The 16,488-nt window shown below is 39.4% G+C and overlaps 2 protein-coding genes across 3 annotated transcripts in view; both read left to right on the top strand.

Moving 5' to 3' along the window:
- The window catches only part of stimate (STIM activating enhancer), a 39,136-nt gene extending 38,627 nt beyond the window's left edge, over window positions 1–509 (top strand). The window contains exon 3 of one of the 2 annotated variants that reach the window (XM_004068845.4): window positions 87–509. In XM_004068845.4, the coding sequence (XP_004068893.1) occupies window positions 87–202 (116 nt within the window). In that variant the 3' untranslated portion in view covers window positions 203–509. The remainder of the gene's footprint in view (window positions 1–86) is intronic. The other variant, XM_023954984.2, reaches the window with a different exon arrangement.
- Window positions 510–5,238: 4,729 nt separating this feature from the next.
- On the top strand, window positions 5,239–15,153 carry itih3a.1 (inter-alpha-trypsin inhibitor heavy chain 3a, tandem duplicate 1). Its single transcript, XM_023954982.2, has 22 exons — window positions 5,239–5,396; window positions 5,581–5,610; window positions 6,505–6,528; window positions 7,104–7,258; window positions 7,359–7,463; window positions 7,555–7,717; window positions 7,806–7,916; window positions 8,049–8,177; window positions 8,291–8,407; window positions 8,485–8,653; window positions 8,759–8,884; window positions 8,967–9,148; window positions 9,271–9,456; window positions 9,543–9,682; window positions 11,601–11,761; window positions 11,911–11,937; window positions 12,020–12,076; window positions 12,766–12,879; window positions 13,067–13,268; window positions 13,376–13,548; window positions 14,331–14,442; window positions 14,547–15,153. The coding sequence occupies exons 1-22, from the start codon at window positions 5,286–5,288 to the stop codon at window positions 14,683–14,685; spliced, it is 2,733 nt and encodes a 910-aa protein (XP_023810750.1). The 5' UTR covers window positions 5,239–5,285; the 3' UTR covers window positions 14,686–15,153.
- Window positions 15,154–16,488: the final 1,335 nt, after the last annotated feature.

Here is a 16,488-nt window from a genome sequence, read left to right as displayed (position 1 = left end):
CAAAAGACACACATTTGTGGTTGTCTATTGAGCAGAAAACTGGATTTAAACAAAACTATACCGTTTTTTTCTGTTTCGGTGTTCAGAGCGAATGGGGAAAGTGGCTCCATCTGTGTTCAGCGGTGTGAGGACAGGAGGGGAGACGGTCCTTTCCAAGCCTGCTGATGCCAAAGACCCTGCAGCTAGTGTGTTCACCAAATAGTCAAGTTGCAAAGAAAAACCACTCAAGGAATATGTACTTTATGGTACATAATCATAACTTGACAACGAGGCTCTTCAATGGGATGTTATTTATTTTAAATTTAAATATTTGTTCAGTGAAGTAACTCATTTAGTCAGTAAAAGAGTTCAGGTTTACTCAAACAGTGACATTTTAGAAACATTGATATAATTTCAACTGTAATTCTTATTAAATCTGTTTATTTATGTTGTTACAACAGAGACTTTGTCAACATTGTTTGAAATATTTGACGTTAGACTAACAAAAAATAAAACATCATTTAAATTAAGGAATGACGTGAGTTTTTTTCTCTTTTGATTTTTAAACTGCAGACATTTAAAGAGAGAAGCCAAATGTACTATTTCTTTCCTGAAATCTGGTTGCCAAGTACAAGAACAGTTTATTATCTGGTTGCCAAGTACAAGAACAGCTTATTATCTGGTTGCCAAGTACAAGAACAGCAACTTCTTGCTTCAAGTGAGATTACAGTAAAAAATAGTGTTGTGAGGTGAATTCATTTCATATCCTGGAAGTGGGCTGCTGGTGTGCCTGCAAATAACACTTCACTTTTTCATCTATGGGAGTTAGGTGCCTCACCAAGTTTTTTTTTTCTTTGAGTTATGAGGCTCTCATGTAGGTCTTTAAAAGAAGACTCAACAAGAGGTCCCAAAAGTCCAACAGTTGTCCACAGAAGATTACAGTGGAGGGGAAAAGGAGTCAGCCATCACTTCTGCAAGTTCTTCCTCAAAAAAAGACAAGGCGTATGTGTTTTATTTTTTATTGTAGGACCACAATAGGTGCTGAATGAAGTGTGGCACAGATTTTGGTCTGGGAAAACCAACAAACATTTTGGGTGTTATCTGTCAAAACAGTTCAAACATAGAAAGTCCTATGTTTCATATGTTCTGTATTTCCTATGTCTTAATGTGTTTTTGAAAAAAGACCCAGCTCTTAGGGTGTATTCAGACTAGACTACACATGCTGTTGTTTAGAAGTTTTGGTTCAAAACAGAAACGTCGACTTGAAGGCAGTCTGAATACAGACCAAGTGCAAGGTTCAGGACTCAATGTGGACCAAATTAAGCAACCTCGGTCCAGACCAGCGGACATTTTAAGTGTGAATATACCTTTAGTTTTCTTTGGCCCAACCACATGTCTTCTTCTTCTTTCTCTTTCGGCTTTTCCCATCAGGGGTCGCCACAGCGAATCATCCTTTTCCACCTCACTCTATCATGGACATCTTCTACCCTAACATTAGCCAACTTCATGTCCTCTGTTAAGACATCCATGTATCTCCTCTTTGGCCGTCCTCTTGCCCTCCTGCCAGGCAGCTCCATCTCCAACATCCTTCTACCAATATATCCACTATCCCTCCTCTGAACATGTCCAAACCATCTCAGTCTGGCTTCTCTGACTTTGTCGCTGACACAGGCAACATGAGCCGTCCCTCTGATGTACTCGTTCCTTATCCTGTCTAACCTGGTCACTCCTAAGGAGAACCTCAACATCTTCATCTCCGCTACCTCCATCTCAGCCTCTTGTCTCTGTCTCACTGCTACCGTCTCTAACCCATAGAGCAGAGCTGGTCTCACCACTGTCTTGTACACCTTTCCTTTAAGTCTTGCTGGCACTTTTCTGTCACACAACACTCCTGACACTTTCCTCCAACCGCTCCAACCTGCCTGCACTCGCCTCTTCACCTCTTTTCCACAATCCCCATCACACTGAACTGTTGACCCCAAGTACTTAAACTCCTGCACCTTCTTCACCTCAGTCCCCTGTAACCTAACGCTTCTACCTTGATCCCTGTCGTTCAGACACATGTATTCTGTCTTACTACGACTGACCTTCATGCCTCTTCTTTCCAGAGCAAACCTCCACCTCTCTAGCTGTTCCTCCACCTGCTCTCTACTCTCATTGCAAATTACAATGTCATCCGCAAACATCATTGTCCAGGGAGATTCCTGTCTTACCTCGTCTGTCAGCCTGTCCATCAGCATAGCAAACAAAAAAGGACTCAAAGCTGATCCTTGGTGTAGTCCCACCTCCACCTTGAACTCCTCTGTCTGACCTACAGCACATCTCACCACCGTCATACTTCTCTCATACATGTCCTGAACTACTCTGACATACTTCTCTGCCACTCCAGACGACCTCATACAGTACCACAGCTCCTCCCTCGGCACCCTGTCATACGCCTTCTCTAAATCTACGAACACACAATGCAGCTCCTTCTGACCTTCTCTGTACTTTTCCATCAACATTCTCAAAGCAAAAATGGCATCAGTGGTGCTCTTACGGGGCATGAAACCATACTGCTGCTCACAAATCTCCACCTTCTTCCTAAGCCTGGCTTCCACTACTCTTTCCCACAGCTTCATTGTGTGGCTCATCAACTTTATTCCTCTATAGTTGCTGCAGTTCTGCGTGTCACCCTTGTTCTTAAAGATTGGGACCAGAACGCTTCTCCTCCATTCCTCAGGCATCTTCTCACTCTCTAAAATCCTATTGAACAACCTTGTTAGAAATTCCACTGCTGTCTCTCCTAGGCACTTCCATACCTCCACAGGTACGTCATCAGGACCAACGGCCTTTCCGCTCTTCATCCTTTTCAGAGCCTTCCTAACCTCATCCTTTCCAATCTCTGCTACTTCCTGCTCCACAACAACCACATCTTCCTCCCTTCTTTCCCTGTCATTTTCCTCGTTCATCAGCTCCTCAAAATACTCCTTCCATCTTTTCTGTACACTCTCCTGGGTTGTTAGCACCTTTCCATCTCTGTCCTTAATCACCCTTATCTGTTGCACGTCCTTCCCATCTCTGTCTCTCTGTCTGGCTAGCCTGTACAAGTCCTTCTCTCCTTCCTTTGTGTCTAACCTGTCATATAGCTCATCGTAAGCTTTCTGTTTGGCCTTTGCCACCTCTCTCTTCACTTTACGCTGCGCTTCCTTGTACTCCTGTCTACCTTCCTCAGTCCTTTCTACATCCCACTTCCTTTTAGCCAACCTCTTCCTCTGGACGCATTCCTGTACTTCCTCATTCCACCACCAAGTCTCTTTACCGTCTTTCCTCTTTCCAGATGACACACCTAGCACCTTCCTACCTGTTTCCCTGATAATCTCTGCTGTAGTTTCCCAGTCCTCTGGAAGCTCATCCTGACCACCCAGGACCTGCCTCAACTTCTGCCTAAATTCCTCACAAGTTTCTTCATTCTGTAGCTTCCACCACTTGGTCTTCTTTTCTGTTTTCCCTCTCTTCTTCTTCCTGACCTCCAGAGTCATCTTACACACCACCATGCGGTGCTGTCTGGCTACACTCTCTCCTGCCACCACTTTGCAGTCATTAACCTCTCTCAAATGACCTCGTCTACATAGGATGTAGTCCACCTGAGTACTCCTACCTCCACTTCTGTATGTCACTCTATGTTCCTCTCTCTTCTGGAAGTAAGTGTTGACTACAGCCATTTCCATCCTCTTCGCAAAGTCCACCACCATCTGTCCCTCCAGATTCCTTTCCTTCACACCAAACCTGCCCATCACCTCCTCATCACCTCTGTTGCCCTCACCAACATGCCCATTAAAGTCTGCTCCAATAACAACTCTCTCTCCTCTGGGAAAACTCTCTATGACCTCATCCAACTCACTCCAGAATCTCTCCTTCACTTCTAACTCACAGCCAACCTGTGGCGCATACCCACTGACTACATTCACCATCACCCCTTCAATTTCTAACTTTAGGCTCATCATCCTGTCTGAGACTCTTTTCACCTCTAGAACACTGTTTACAAACTCCCCCTTCAGAATCACTCCTACCCCGTTTCTCTTCCTATCAACACCATGATAGAACAGTTTGTATCCTCCTCCAATACTACGTGCCTTGCTGCCCTTCCACCTTGTCTCCTGCACACACAGTACATCTACCTTCCTTCTCTCCATCATGTCTGCCAGCTCTCTGCCTTTCCCTGTCATTGTGCCAACGTTAAGAGTCCCTATTCTCAAACCTATGTTCCTGCCTTTTCCCTTCTCTCTCTGGCCACGGACCCTTCTGCCTCCCCTCTTTCTTCCACCAACAGTAGTCAAATTTCCACCGACACCCTGTAGGTTAACAGCATCGGTGGCGGTCGTTGTTAACCCGGGCCTCGACCGATCCGGTATGTCTAAAGTGTTGTGGATGATTCGCATGGTTATTTTGGCAATTTTTTACGCCGGATGCCCTTCCTGACGCAACCCTCTCTATTTATCCGGGCTTGGGACCGGCACAGAAGTTACTGGCTTGCAACCCCTGTGGCTAGATTGGCCCAACCACATGTACCGGTGGGCATTTTAAGGGGAGTCTCCCTGAAAGGGGATGATGATAAACTAATAAACAGAACACTTCTCTGTGAAAAGAAAAAATTAGAAAATGGGTTTCAGTGTAAACACAGTGCCACCTCATGCTGGAAGTGACTCAGGGAGCAGAGTACAGCCCAGTATGAAAACAAGGCGGCTGTTTAAAGATGTGTGCAGCAGCAGAATTGCAAATATACAGCTGAAAGTTCTAAATCAAATAGAAGTTGGTCTGCATTTGAATAAATCATTAATCCAGTCTTTGTCGTGCCATTAGCTTGTATTTGAAAAACAAATGCATTTGCACAGACTGAAAAACTTTTTTCTAACTTGTTGCCTTTTTTGGGTTGAATATGCCATCATAACATGTTTGATAGAAATACAGTCACCATTCTGTAAGGCCAGACTTTAAATGTGTATGCTGTGTTGTACATTTATTTCAACAGTAGCAAAGGTTAGTGTTTTCTTTTATGCCTTTATGCCTATGGATGTTAATTTCATTTTTGCTCTAGAAAAACACTTTGAAGTAGTTTAAAAAGAAATTTTAATAGAAAGTATTTCAAGTTCTTTGAATTTCACAAGGGCCACATTTGTACCTCAGGGCCTTTTGGCTTTTTTAGCCCAAATCTGTTGATCAACAGTTGAGGGGAGTACACCCACACTCTGTCTCTGCCCCCAAGCAGCAGCTTTTTTCTCAGCAGTGAAGAGTGAAGCGGGCCAGTGTTCAGCGGGAGTCAGGTCATGTCTGAGCTGCTGAATGTCCGCCTGCTGCTGTGGGGATGTGCCTGCCTCTGGCTGTGCAGCCTGGCTTCAGGGGCTCTGGTCATCTCTGGGGACAAAAAGTCTCTGCAGGTAACTTAACATGGTCTCCTTCATTTTTGGGGCTATTGAAGTTAAACTAGTCTAGATGATTAAAACTTTTTAAATTGGTATCTTAGTTTTGGGTTGTTTTCAAATATTGAACTGATTTCTGTCACGTTGTCAGTCTCTTTTACACTTGATGTGACACACAGATTGTCCTTTATTTGAATTTCAGGAAAAAATGCAAGTTGCCAAAAAATTTAAAGTAAGTCATTTCATTGACAATAAAAAAGCTTTTTCATGCATGTAAAATAAAACCTTGTTGCTTGAAACAAAACTGGACATATATGTGTGAAGGAAATTGTTTTATTATTATTATTTGTTTAAATGTATTTGGTTAAATGTATTTGTTTAAATGATAACTCAGATTTAACTTTTTACCTTTTCTGAAAACAGTTGTGTGTTTGTTAATCTGCTTCTCATCCCCAGCTAGGAAGAGGGGGTTTTACGAAACACTGTCCTGAGCTGATAATGAATACTGTTTGAACTTAGAATCCACCAAATGGGTCATTATACGTCACCCCCTAAGGAACTTTTCTCTTTGTCTTGAAATTGTTACCTCCTACTTGAATTCTTAACTTGTGTTATCTTAGATGACCCCACCCTTACATTGACGTGTTCTCCCTACCATGACAAAGGAGGATAAAGGTGGAAAGATTTCATGTAATCCATGGACACCAGTGAAGATCACAAATCATTGAAGAAAAAAGGTTCAGTGCACTGTCTTGTGGGGTCTAGATGACCCACCTCCCAATGGTAAAGTGCCTAGGATAGCACAAGGGTTACTAAAAGGAGCACGGGGAGAAGCAGATCCTTTGAGAAGAGAAGCGTGGTGGACCTCTTCTGCCACACTTGCTTCTTGTGTGGCAGAATCAAGTTGCTCATGCACACTCCCTTGTGCATGAGCAACTTGATTCTTGTTGTGGTCTGTGTTTCCTAATTGTGTTTTTCTGTAATGTCTGGATGCATTTATTTGACAGTATGAAACTTCTGCAATGCCTGACTATTCCATTTAAAATGGAAACAAGTTTTTCAGGGCTAGATTTTGATTTTCAATAATAAATCTATCTTGTCTTGTTTTGTGTTTATTCTGTTACAGAAAAGAAGCACAACTGAAAAGCTGGTAAGAAAAATAGACTTTTAGCGGGAAAAAATATGCATTTCTGTTAAAAAAAATCATACAGAAAAATATCTAGTCAATAATAACTTATGTGAAATCTTCCTTAAGAATAAGTCGAAACCAATGAGCACAATGTTGTTATTTCTACACGCTCATTTACCTAACAAAATCTAAGTCTTTTTCCCAAAAATGACTAAAAATAAATGTTGAGATCATTCTTGTAATCCCAGCAACAGTACAACACTCCCAAGAGTGGAATCAGTGACGTAATGTCGTTTGAGAACTCTTTCCAAGATGCAATATTTTGGCATATCAGAACATTGAGTTTCTGTTAAAACTTCCTTTTGAAAATGAAAACCCTTTACTTAAGCATGAAAACAAATAAATAAATAAATAAATAAATTAAAAAAAGAAAATCTTTACCGTTTTTCTTGCCAAAGATTTCCTCCTATCCTGTGTAAATTTGCATTTCAAGCTTTATGTTAGCCCTAACCTTAACTTTCTGCCTTTTCTGACAAAAACACAAGCAGTTGATTTGAACTGTTGCAGTGCTTGAATCCCTCTCTTTGTGGCCTCAGGTGGAGCTGCACAGCGTGACTGTGGAGTGCGTTGTCTCATCTCGCTTTGCCCACACTGTCATGACCTCAGTGGCTCTGAACAAAGCCAACTCTTCCCAGGAAATATTTTTCGAAGTGGAGTTGCCAAAGACTGCATTTATCACAAACTTCAGCATGTCAGTCTGATTTCTGTTCTACATTTAAATCCATAATCTGACCGTGTGTTTATCAGACATGACACACACTTTTCCTGCACTCTATATTTGTGCTTCCCAGGGAAATTGAAGGTCAGGTTTATGTTGGAGAGGTGAAGGAGAAAGAAAAGGCAAAGAAGCAGTATGAGAAGGCTGTCTCTCTTGGACAGACAGCTGGACTGGTCAAGTAAGATTAACAATAAACCCCGTGTTGTTGGAGCAAAACACTGCAAGCACTTCATGGATAACTACAATAAAGTATGTGTGCACATTTGCAGGGCTTCTGGAAGAAAGATGGAGAAGTTTTCCGTGTCTGTCAACATTGCAGCGGAAAGTAATGTGACTTTCATCTTGATTTACGAAGAGCTTCTTCAGAGAAACCTGGGCCAATATGAGATACTGACTCGAGTTAAACCCAAATCACTGGTTCGGCAGTTTAAGGTGATTTCCTCCTCGCGTCTCAGTGTTTACTTTGGCTAAAAATCAGACATCCAATGTCACCCTGTGTTTTCTTCCTGCATGGAAACAGATTGGGACAAAGATTTATGAGCCCCAAGGCCTTGCTCATGTTGATGTCCATGCGACCTTCCTCTCCAATGATCTACTCCCCCTAGTGGAGAAAACTGTCACTGACAAGAAGGTAAATAATTCACCGGCATTTCTCCCAGTCAGACTTATTTATTTTCTTCCACAGATAAACTTTTTAACAATGTAATTTTTTAATGATGTTAAGGTTTAAGAAGTATGCTGCATGTATATATCTACTTGGCAGGCATGCATCTCCTTCTCGCCAACCATGGACCAGCAGAGGACATGTCCCAGCTGTGACGGAACACTAATTGATGGAGATTTTATTGTAAAATATGACGTGAAACGAGATAGCAAACTTGGAGATATTCAGGTTAGCCTTTAACACAAAGATTTTACCATGATATCAGGTGGAGGGTTTATTTTATGTGGTTTGGAAACTTTGGAAATGTATTTTAATGCTAATTGTAACAAACTTTCCTTCAGATTGTAAATGGATACTTTGTACACTTCTTTTCACCACCTGACCTGCCAAGACTCCCCAAGAATGTGGTTTTTGTGATTGACAGGAGTGGATCCATGAGTGGAAGAAAAATGTCTCAGGTATGAGGCCGTCTGGACTTTTACTCCTCATTTAGCAATGCTCCAATGTACACAGTATGATCTGGGACTTATTTCAGACACGAGAGGCATTGCTGGCCATTTTAGATGACATCCATGAAGAGGATTATTTTGCATTAGTCCAGTTTGACCACACCATTGATTTTTGGAAAGAGACCCTTACCAAGGCAACTGAGGAAAATGTGGCAGAAGCCATGGCTTACGTAAAAACCATTCAAGACTATGGAGGTTTTAAAAAATCAAATTCTTTCTTTACTACATAAATTATGTGTTTAGGTTTTTTTTTTACAACATTTAAGTATTTTAGGCTTCAGATATCTGTTTTTCATACAGGTACGGACATCCATGGCGGACTGATGAAAGGCATAAACATGCTGATCCAAGACAGACAGGCGAATAGGCTCCCAGAAAGAAGCACTGATATGATCATATTACTGACAGATGGAATGCCAAATTCTGGTAAGCGTGCAGATTGCTTTCATATTGAAAGACAGAAAACAGTTGCATCTTATTTTCACCTGTTGTCCCTGTGCATCTGCAGGAGTTTCTGACCTTCCATCAATCCAAAATGATGTGCGTTCTGCCATTGGAGGGAATATATCCCTTTTCTGCCTTGGATTTGGAAAAGATGTAGACTATTCATTCTTGGATGTGCTGAGCAAACAAAACCAAGGACTGGCTCGCAGAATCTTTGAAGCTTCAGATGCTGCACTTCAGCTTCAGGTAAATAATCTAAACATGTAGTGCTTTCTTCGTAATTAAATTACTACAGAGTTACCTGTTTTTCTTAAATAACCACATTATTATTGACACACTTTCCTATTGTATATTTGTTAATATTCCAGGGTTTTTATGAGGAAGTGTCCACCCCTATGCTGCTGGAAGTTGACTTGCTGTATCCTGACAACGTAGTGGACTTTGTGACCACCAGTCACTTCAGACAGTTGTTCAATGGCTCAGAAATTGTGGTGGCTGGTCGGCTGTCAGACAACAACATCAACAATTTCCTTGTGGAAGTGTCTGGCCAGGGTGTAAGGGACACAAACATAACATTTACCAGACATTTGAGGGGTGACTTGGGAACATTTAAACTCAATAAATGTTTTATTCTTTAAAGTTGGAAGAGAAATTTCAGGTGGAGGGTCAGGCCAGCACTTTGGACTGGGATGTGTTGTGTCCAGATGAAGAGTACGTCTTTGGAGATTTCACTGAGCGTCTGTGGGCCTACCTCACTATCCAGCAGTTACTGGAGAAGAGGTCAGTTTGAGCCACTTTACTCCATCCCTTATACAGAACGAAAATATAAACACAACACTCTTGTTTTTGCTGTCATCTTTTATGAGATGAACTCAAAGATCTGAAATCTGTGATAAACGTTTCCTTTGCTGAGATAATCAAAGGGTCTCCAGAGAGTCAAGTGTTAGGAATCACTAGTAAGTTTTTTATCTTTTGACTTCATTATTTTTGGAGGGACAGCAACAAGTCAGCATGGTTCTAGATTCACAAAGTGTTTTGCTGCCCCTGAAATTAACACATTACCTATGAAATATGGACTTCTTTTTCACTATTAAATTTCTAGCAACCTTTTTTACACAGCCTGGAGACTATCTAAAAATATATTACAGTAAAAAATGGTAAAACAATTTTTAACAGTTTTTTTGTAAGTGCAAATGCAAGGACATGGACTGATCAAGGAACACATTGAGAGTTCTATGAGTTGATTGAACAGAATAACTCAAAGGACCCGTGTTCTGTCTGGAGCAACAACCAAAAAAATCTGCTTTTGTAGATTTTTGTAGCTGTATAACATTTTAAAGAGGTGGAAAGCAAGTGAACATCATTTTCCTAAAAGAAGAGTGTAAATTTATTTTATATGCACACGTGATCAAATTGAGATTCAATTTCTTACTGATTTGATTTACAACAATCAAGTATATCAAAAAAAGAAGAAAGAACAGAAAATCTTCTGTAAAATATGAATAAAATCAAAGTTGTACAGTGCCAGACAAACCAATATTTTCCAGATAACTTGTCTGTTTATACCTTCTGCAGTATTTGGGAACCACAACACCATATTCCATCTGTTTTTAATCCATACTCATTCCATACAGGTTATATTCTTTGAGAAGTAGCAATGCAGCTGTGAAAGAGATAAGGGGAATTCTGGGCAAAATGTAACAGGATTCATATGCCACATCTTTAGGTTTTGATACTGTTGTGTTTGTAAAAACTGGATGGACTCCAATAAATTAGTGCACAAAAAGTTTAAGTTGACTTAAGGTGTATTCAGACTGGGCACATTTGTTTTGCTTAGAGTAACAGATAGATAACCCAGAACAAATCTTCTGTCTGAATACACCCAAGCGGCCCCTGGTCCAGATCCAAGAACCGCTCTCTCAACCATCTTTGGAGCTCAGTTTCACTTTGTGTTCTCTCAGTCTGAATAGGCTTCGTGCTCGGAGCGGAAAAACTAGACCAAAACAGTCACTGTAGCCAGGATGTAAACAGAGTGGTGTAGCAACAATTACACACATTTCACTGATCACACAGTATTTCATTGAAATGCTGTGTGATCGCATGAATGCAGGCTGATATAAACATCTTTTAATGTGATACACATTGCTTCTCACACTGTTTTCCCAACTATCTATATGTCATAAACATGTATTAGCATACCTTCTTAGCCTCAGTTGCAGTAACCACCAAAGCAGCAAAGGTAAATGTTGAGCCTGACGTTGATACAGACGTCAGTAAAATGTCCCACCAAGAACTGCAATCCATAGGACTCCCATTATTTTTCTTGTAATTCCCTTACCAATGACTGAAAAAGATCTTTAGTCACATGCTTTTGTTTACAAGCTTTGGTTCGAAACAGGAAAGTCTGCTTGACAGCAGTCTGAATACAGACCAATCTGGATCAAATTAAGCAGACTCGGTCCGGAAGAATAGACTTTTCCAGTCTGAATACACCCTTAAATAGCATTGTACTTATGTAGGCATAGTGAAAGAAGGTCCCCAATTACTGGCCCACACAGAATTATTCTGGCATTTGCCTTTTGTTTGTTGTTTTTGACATACAGGGTTTGCATGGAATATGGTCCTTTTTGTTGCTTTTTCTATGAGCCATGCCTGTCTTAGTCTGAAATAAACTGTTTAAATGTATTCCTCACAACAGCACAACTGCTGGGCCAGATGAGAAGATCAACGCCACAGCAAAAGCCCTAGACATGTCCCTGCAATACAGCTTTGTCACTCCTCTCACCTCCATGGTGGTCATCAAGCCTGAGGTTGAGGAGGGAACATCCAGCCCTCTCATTGCTAACAAACTCACTGAGGGTAAGAATAAGAGCAGGACAAGTTTTTTTCCCCAGGCTCCAACATTACTGCAGTCCACCCCATAAATATGCCTTAGATTAAATATTCCTTTGTTCCATAGCTAGAAACAACAAAAGGGTAAACTTGTGTTTTGTACTTGTGTTTCACAGAGCAAAGACAACAAGCTGAAAAAACATGTAAGACAGTAATTTAAAAATTCATTTTGGAGCTATTTTGATCTGTTATTTTTACCTCACAATTTTTGGTGCTGCATTTTAGCATACCAACACGCAAAACCTGCAACCGCTCAAGCATACGGAGCACCTACATATTTTGGTAAGGAGATGTTAAGTACAGAAAGTTAGGATCCCATGGAAATCTTTTAATGGGGAATACATTGATACAATATAAAGATGACACCTAACTAAAATCTTTACTAATTTTGCCATGTTGTATGATAAAGTCTAAACAAAAATGTAACTAAGTAAGGGATCAAAAGCCCCACTTCTCTAAGCACTAGTGAGACATTATACCTCAATAATAGGGTTATGGATTTTCTTTAGCTGTGTTTATCTGTAAATTACATAAAGAACGCGCCAAGAAGTTGTGAAAAATCTACTCAACAAAAATAACATTTTCACAATTCCTGTGATTCTGTTAAACAGGGACTCTTCCTCTGAGCCCTGCAGATTCAACCTTTATGTTTAATCCAGACACCCTCACCTTTCAATAATTTCATGTGCAGCGTGGGAACCGGTTTGCTTGATCACCCATGGTATGTTAGCTGTTTAGCTGTTAAGGGTCATAATTACCATTTTTTTTCAAACAATCTCATTGTTCTTCTAAATGAATAAAAACCTGCAGCTTTTCTAAAGGACTGCTTCTTTCTTTTATTTTTTTTCCTTGTAAATGTACAAAGAATAGTTGTGAAAAGAAACTATAGGTGCAATACGTCAGAGTTCTGCTTTCTCATTTGTTTATTTTAATTTAATTATTTCATGTTGTTATATTGTTTTCATCTTCAGTGGATGGAGATCCTCATTTTATTTTAGAGCTCCCTGATAAAAACGACTCTTTGTGCTTCAATATCAATGACGCACCGGGAACCATTTTCAATCTACTCAGAGACCTTGAATCAGGTAAGACCCCTCTTTTGTTTTCAGAAGTTGTTCTTTCAGTCAAAGTTTAAAACTTTTGACCATTATGTTGTTTAGTTAGTTGTTTCTGTTCCAAATTTAAAGTTTTTATTTTTCAGCAGCCATACCAATAGGATTTGCAATAAATAATCTCTACCTTATTGATGTGTTTCCTACTATGTTTCCAAAGGAATTTTGGTTAATGGTGAAGTCATTGGAGACAAGCAAATCCCCCCCGATGGAAAAATTAACACCTATTTTTGGCGCTTTGGCATCATCCACAAAACGTTGAGGGTCCGGCTGGAGGTGAGCACTGAAGAAATTTCAGTTTTGCAGGATGAGAAACTTGTGAAACTTCTGTGGTCTGACACAGCTTCTCTTGACGGACCCAGGTGAGTAAACTATCAGTGGTTTTTCATTGCATAGTCTTCAGAGGAAGTCCCTTTTTAAAAATACTCCACTGAAGAACTCTCATGATTCCTATTTCTGTCTGCTACAGTTTGAACCTTAAGGTGACCAAGGATCGCAGCTTAACAGTAACTCTAAAGGACTCGGTTAAGTTTGTGATCTTGCTTCACAAAGTGTGGAAGAATCACCCGTACCACCGGGACTACCTGGGTTTCTACACCCTTGACAGCCACCTCTTGTCCCCTGCTGTTCATGGCTTGCTGGGTACAACACAACATTCTTGTGACATGAGTTTGTAATTGTGTTTGATGACTTTGTGTACAATTTGAAAACAAAACTGAAAAAATATGGAAAGAAAATATTTCCAGTTTGGAGATATATTTGGGTAAAACAACAAAAAAACAATGTAGCATAACTATTAGTATATTTTAGGGTCACTCATTTTTGAATAATACAGAATTAGACTTTGTATATATATATAAATATACATTATAATTATAATGTATAGTTATAATGTATAGTTATAATGTATAATTATACATTATGATTATAATGTATATACATATAAATATATTGTAATATATTTATGGTTGTTTTTTCTATTTGAAAAAGGCTTTTTTCGACATATGAAATCGTTTTTTTTTTTTTTTTTGACGGAGGTTCACATGACTTCCTTTTCAAAATAAAGGACACCCTGTATCACATAACATCATATCAATAACATCATCAATTTAGTTGTACAAATTTGTTTGTAATGGTTTAAAACAGCTAACATTACAGACAAATCCTCATGTTTATTAATGTGCATTCTGATTTTTAAAACGTTTGTACATTAATAATCGGTTTTCTTGCTACATGGTACAAACTTTTTCTTTTTTTTGTTTTCTTCACTTGAATCTGTTAAAAGGCAGGAGAGAAAAACATTTGTGTTCAGGGTGCAACTCATCTTTTAGGATGTTTTACGATCAGTGGCTGGCAATAACCTTACAGTATGTTTTTTTTAAACTGCATTTAAAAATAATATTTTTGAATCTTTCTGACTTTAGGTCAGTTCTATCATGGGATCCAGTATGAGGTGACAGAACTGTATCCAGGAAATACCCCAGAAAAACCAGATGCAACAATGTATGTGAAAGGACAGAAGCTCAGAGTAACCAGGTATATCAAATGCTTTCATTTTGTGTTAGTAGTATAATATTTGTCGTGGATGTGTGAATGCTTAAATATGTGAACTTTCCTTCTGGGTTTCTTTGGGTCCTCAGAGGCTGGCAAAGAGACTTCAGGAAGAATTTGAAGACTGGAGAAAACGTTCCCTGCTGGTTCATCCACAACAATGGAACTGGCCTCATTGACGGAGACATGAAGGACTACATTGTTTCTGGCCTTTTTAAAAATCAATAAAATTAGTGTTAATACTCATATTCATAAACAAAATCACAAAATGCAAAAAATGTAGGCCGCAAATCTGCTTATCATCAAAAACCATTTTTTCCCCCTTTGTTTTCCTATACTTTCAAAAAATGTAAAACATCCTATATCAAAACAAAATAATAGTCTATCACATTATGTTAGATGCAACATCTTACACATGTGATCTCAGTCCATCTTTAATTTTCATTTCCACCGGCAGAAGATTATCTTGTTTTTGTCAGGCTTCAATTACTATTTTCTTGCAGATTTAAAGAAAACTTTGCTGGATCTCCAATGTCAAACTATCGTATGAAGAACTTTGACACACCTTGATCTGAATCTGAGTTAAAGGGTTGCAAGATTTGAGGTGTAAATTGTTTTCAAGCTACAGAGAAACTCCTGAAAAAGTCAGATCTGTCTGAGTTTTATATTGTCGTATGAATAAAGAGTTTGACTTGGTGTTGTCAGCTTGGATTTCCAATTCAGACAGCAACAAAATCAAATGCAAACATGTGGAGTTATGAAAAAGTGAAACCTGGCTCACCAACCCAGTAGCCACTCACAAACCTGGAGAACTGCAAAAAACTGTTGAATCTTCTCTTCCTGTAGAAGAAACTGTGGCAACAAAGACTTGTTTACACATTTGAAAACCCTAGCAGATTGTAGCCATACCATAATAGAAGCCCTCTCATTTCACAGTTATCCCCATGATGTAGAGAGTCTAGCACTTTGGCCGTGTGTCTGCATTCTTCCATGTTGTTTCTGCTCTGGTAATTCTTATGAGACAAATACACATTTGCATACATTTGCAAGCAGTACAATGATAGTTTTGTTTTATGATGGTTTCTTTTCCAAGTCAAGTTTGTAAATGCTGCTGAAAGATTCAATCCCTGCAATCAGAACTGCCTCTGGCATTAGAAAATGAGTTTTCTTTGGAAGTCTGGCACTAGTGGAATATTCGTGCTTACTGAAGGTGTTCTGCAGAAAATCAAGAAAAAATAAGTCAGTCACATCTCAAAGCACCTTCCTGTTACAACATACAGCGTATGTTTAATCCATGCAGGTTACACCATATTAATGAATCTTTGCTACACTTGCAAAATTAAAAATAAAAAGCCAGCGTAAAATGCACAACAATGGAGGAGAACCGATGGCCTTTTCAGTTCTCTTGTTTTAAATATTCATGTGTTACAAGATTTTTCTGCAGTCAACAAAAGCATAAAATGCTGTAAAAAATTGAAAGAAAATCTCTCCTCATAGCTGCTGCACCATTACTCTCAGACTCTGGCAACCCTAATCTGGCTTTTCTCAAACTCTCAGCGCTTTACACAGATCTCCAAATGTGCAGAAACGGCTGTGATGTTTACAAGTCCTTTACCCTAGACTTGTGTGCCTTCTTTTGGTGGATTAGTTGACTTGAAAAATGTTGTTTTTAGTTCACTTAAGGGAAATGCAAGATTAAAACAATGATTTTTTGTTTTTGCTAAAGGACTCATTCTAAATAATAAATACATATTTTATTATAATTATCTCTCCTGTTCTCTGTTATGTTTCCACTACAAGCAAGGAGTGCTTAGCTAAACAAACACCCCCAGCGCTTGGGGAGGGGGTGGCAGCTCATGCCACTGTAAATAAAAGACACCATGTTGTTGCACGGCTGTGATTACAGATCTCTGTCCCCTGGCGGTCTCCCATCAGTTTGTGCAGATATGTTATTCAAAACTTTTTAAGCAGTTTTTTGATTCAAGAAGGGGTATACCTTGAATTATTGGCGACATAAATATAAGTAGCTCT

The sequence above is a fragment of the Oryzias latipes genome, chromosome 5 (genome assembly GCF_053564925.1).
Source record: "Oryzias latipes strain Hd-rR chromosome 5, Olatipes_Hd-rR_3.1".
Taxonomy (NCBI): domain Eukaryota; kingdom Metazoa; phylum Chordata; class Actinopteri; order Beloniformes; family Adrianichthyidae; genus Oryzias; species Oryzias latipes.
The sequence above is the reverse complement of the archived record's forward strand: the minus strand, read 5'-3'. Positions and strand labels throughout refer to the sequence as shown.

What these genes read in the sequence shown, in the direction of transcription:
- itih3a.1 (XM_023954982.2), top strand. Translation starts at nt 5,286, where the DNA reads ATGTCTGAGCTGCTGAATGTCCGCCTGCTGCTGTGGGGATGTGCCTGC. An exon ending in AAACTGTCACTGACAAGAAG is followed by an intron (nt 7,917 to 8,048) that starts GTAAATAATTCA and finishes TCTACTTGGCAG; the next exon opens with GCATGCATCTCCTTCTCGCC. An exon ending in ACTCAGAGACCTTGAATCAG is followed by an intron (nt 12,880 to 13,066) that starts GTAAGACCCCTC and finishes ATGTTTCCAAAG; the next exon opens with GAATTTTGGTTAATGGTGAA.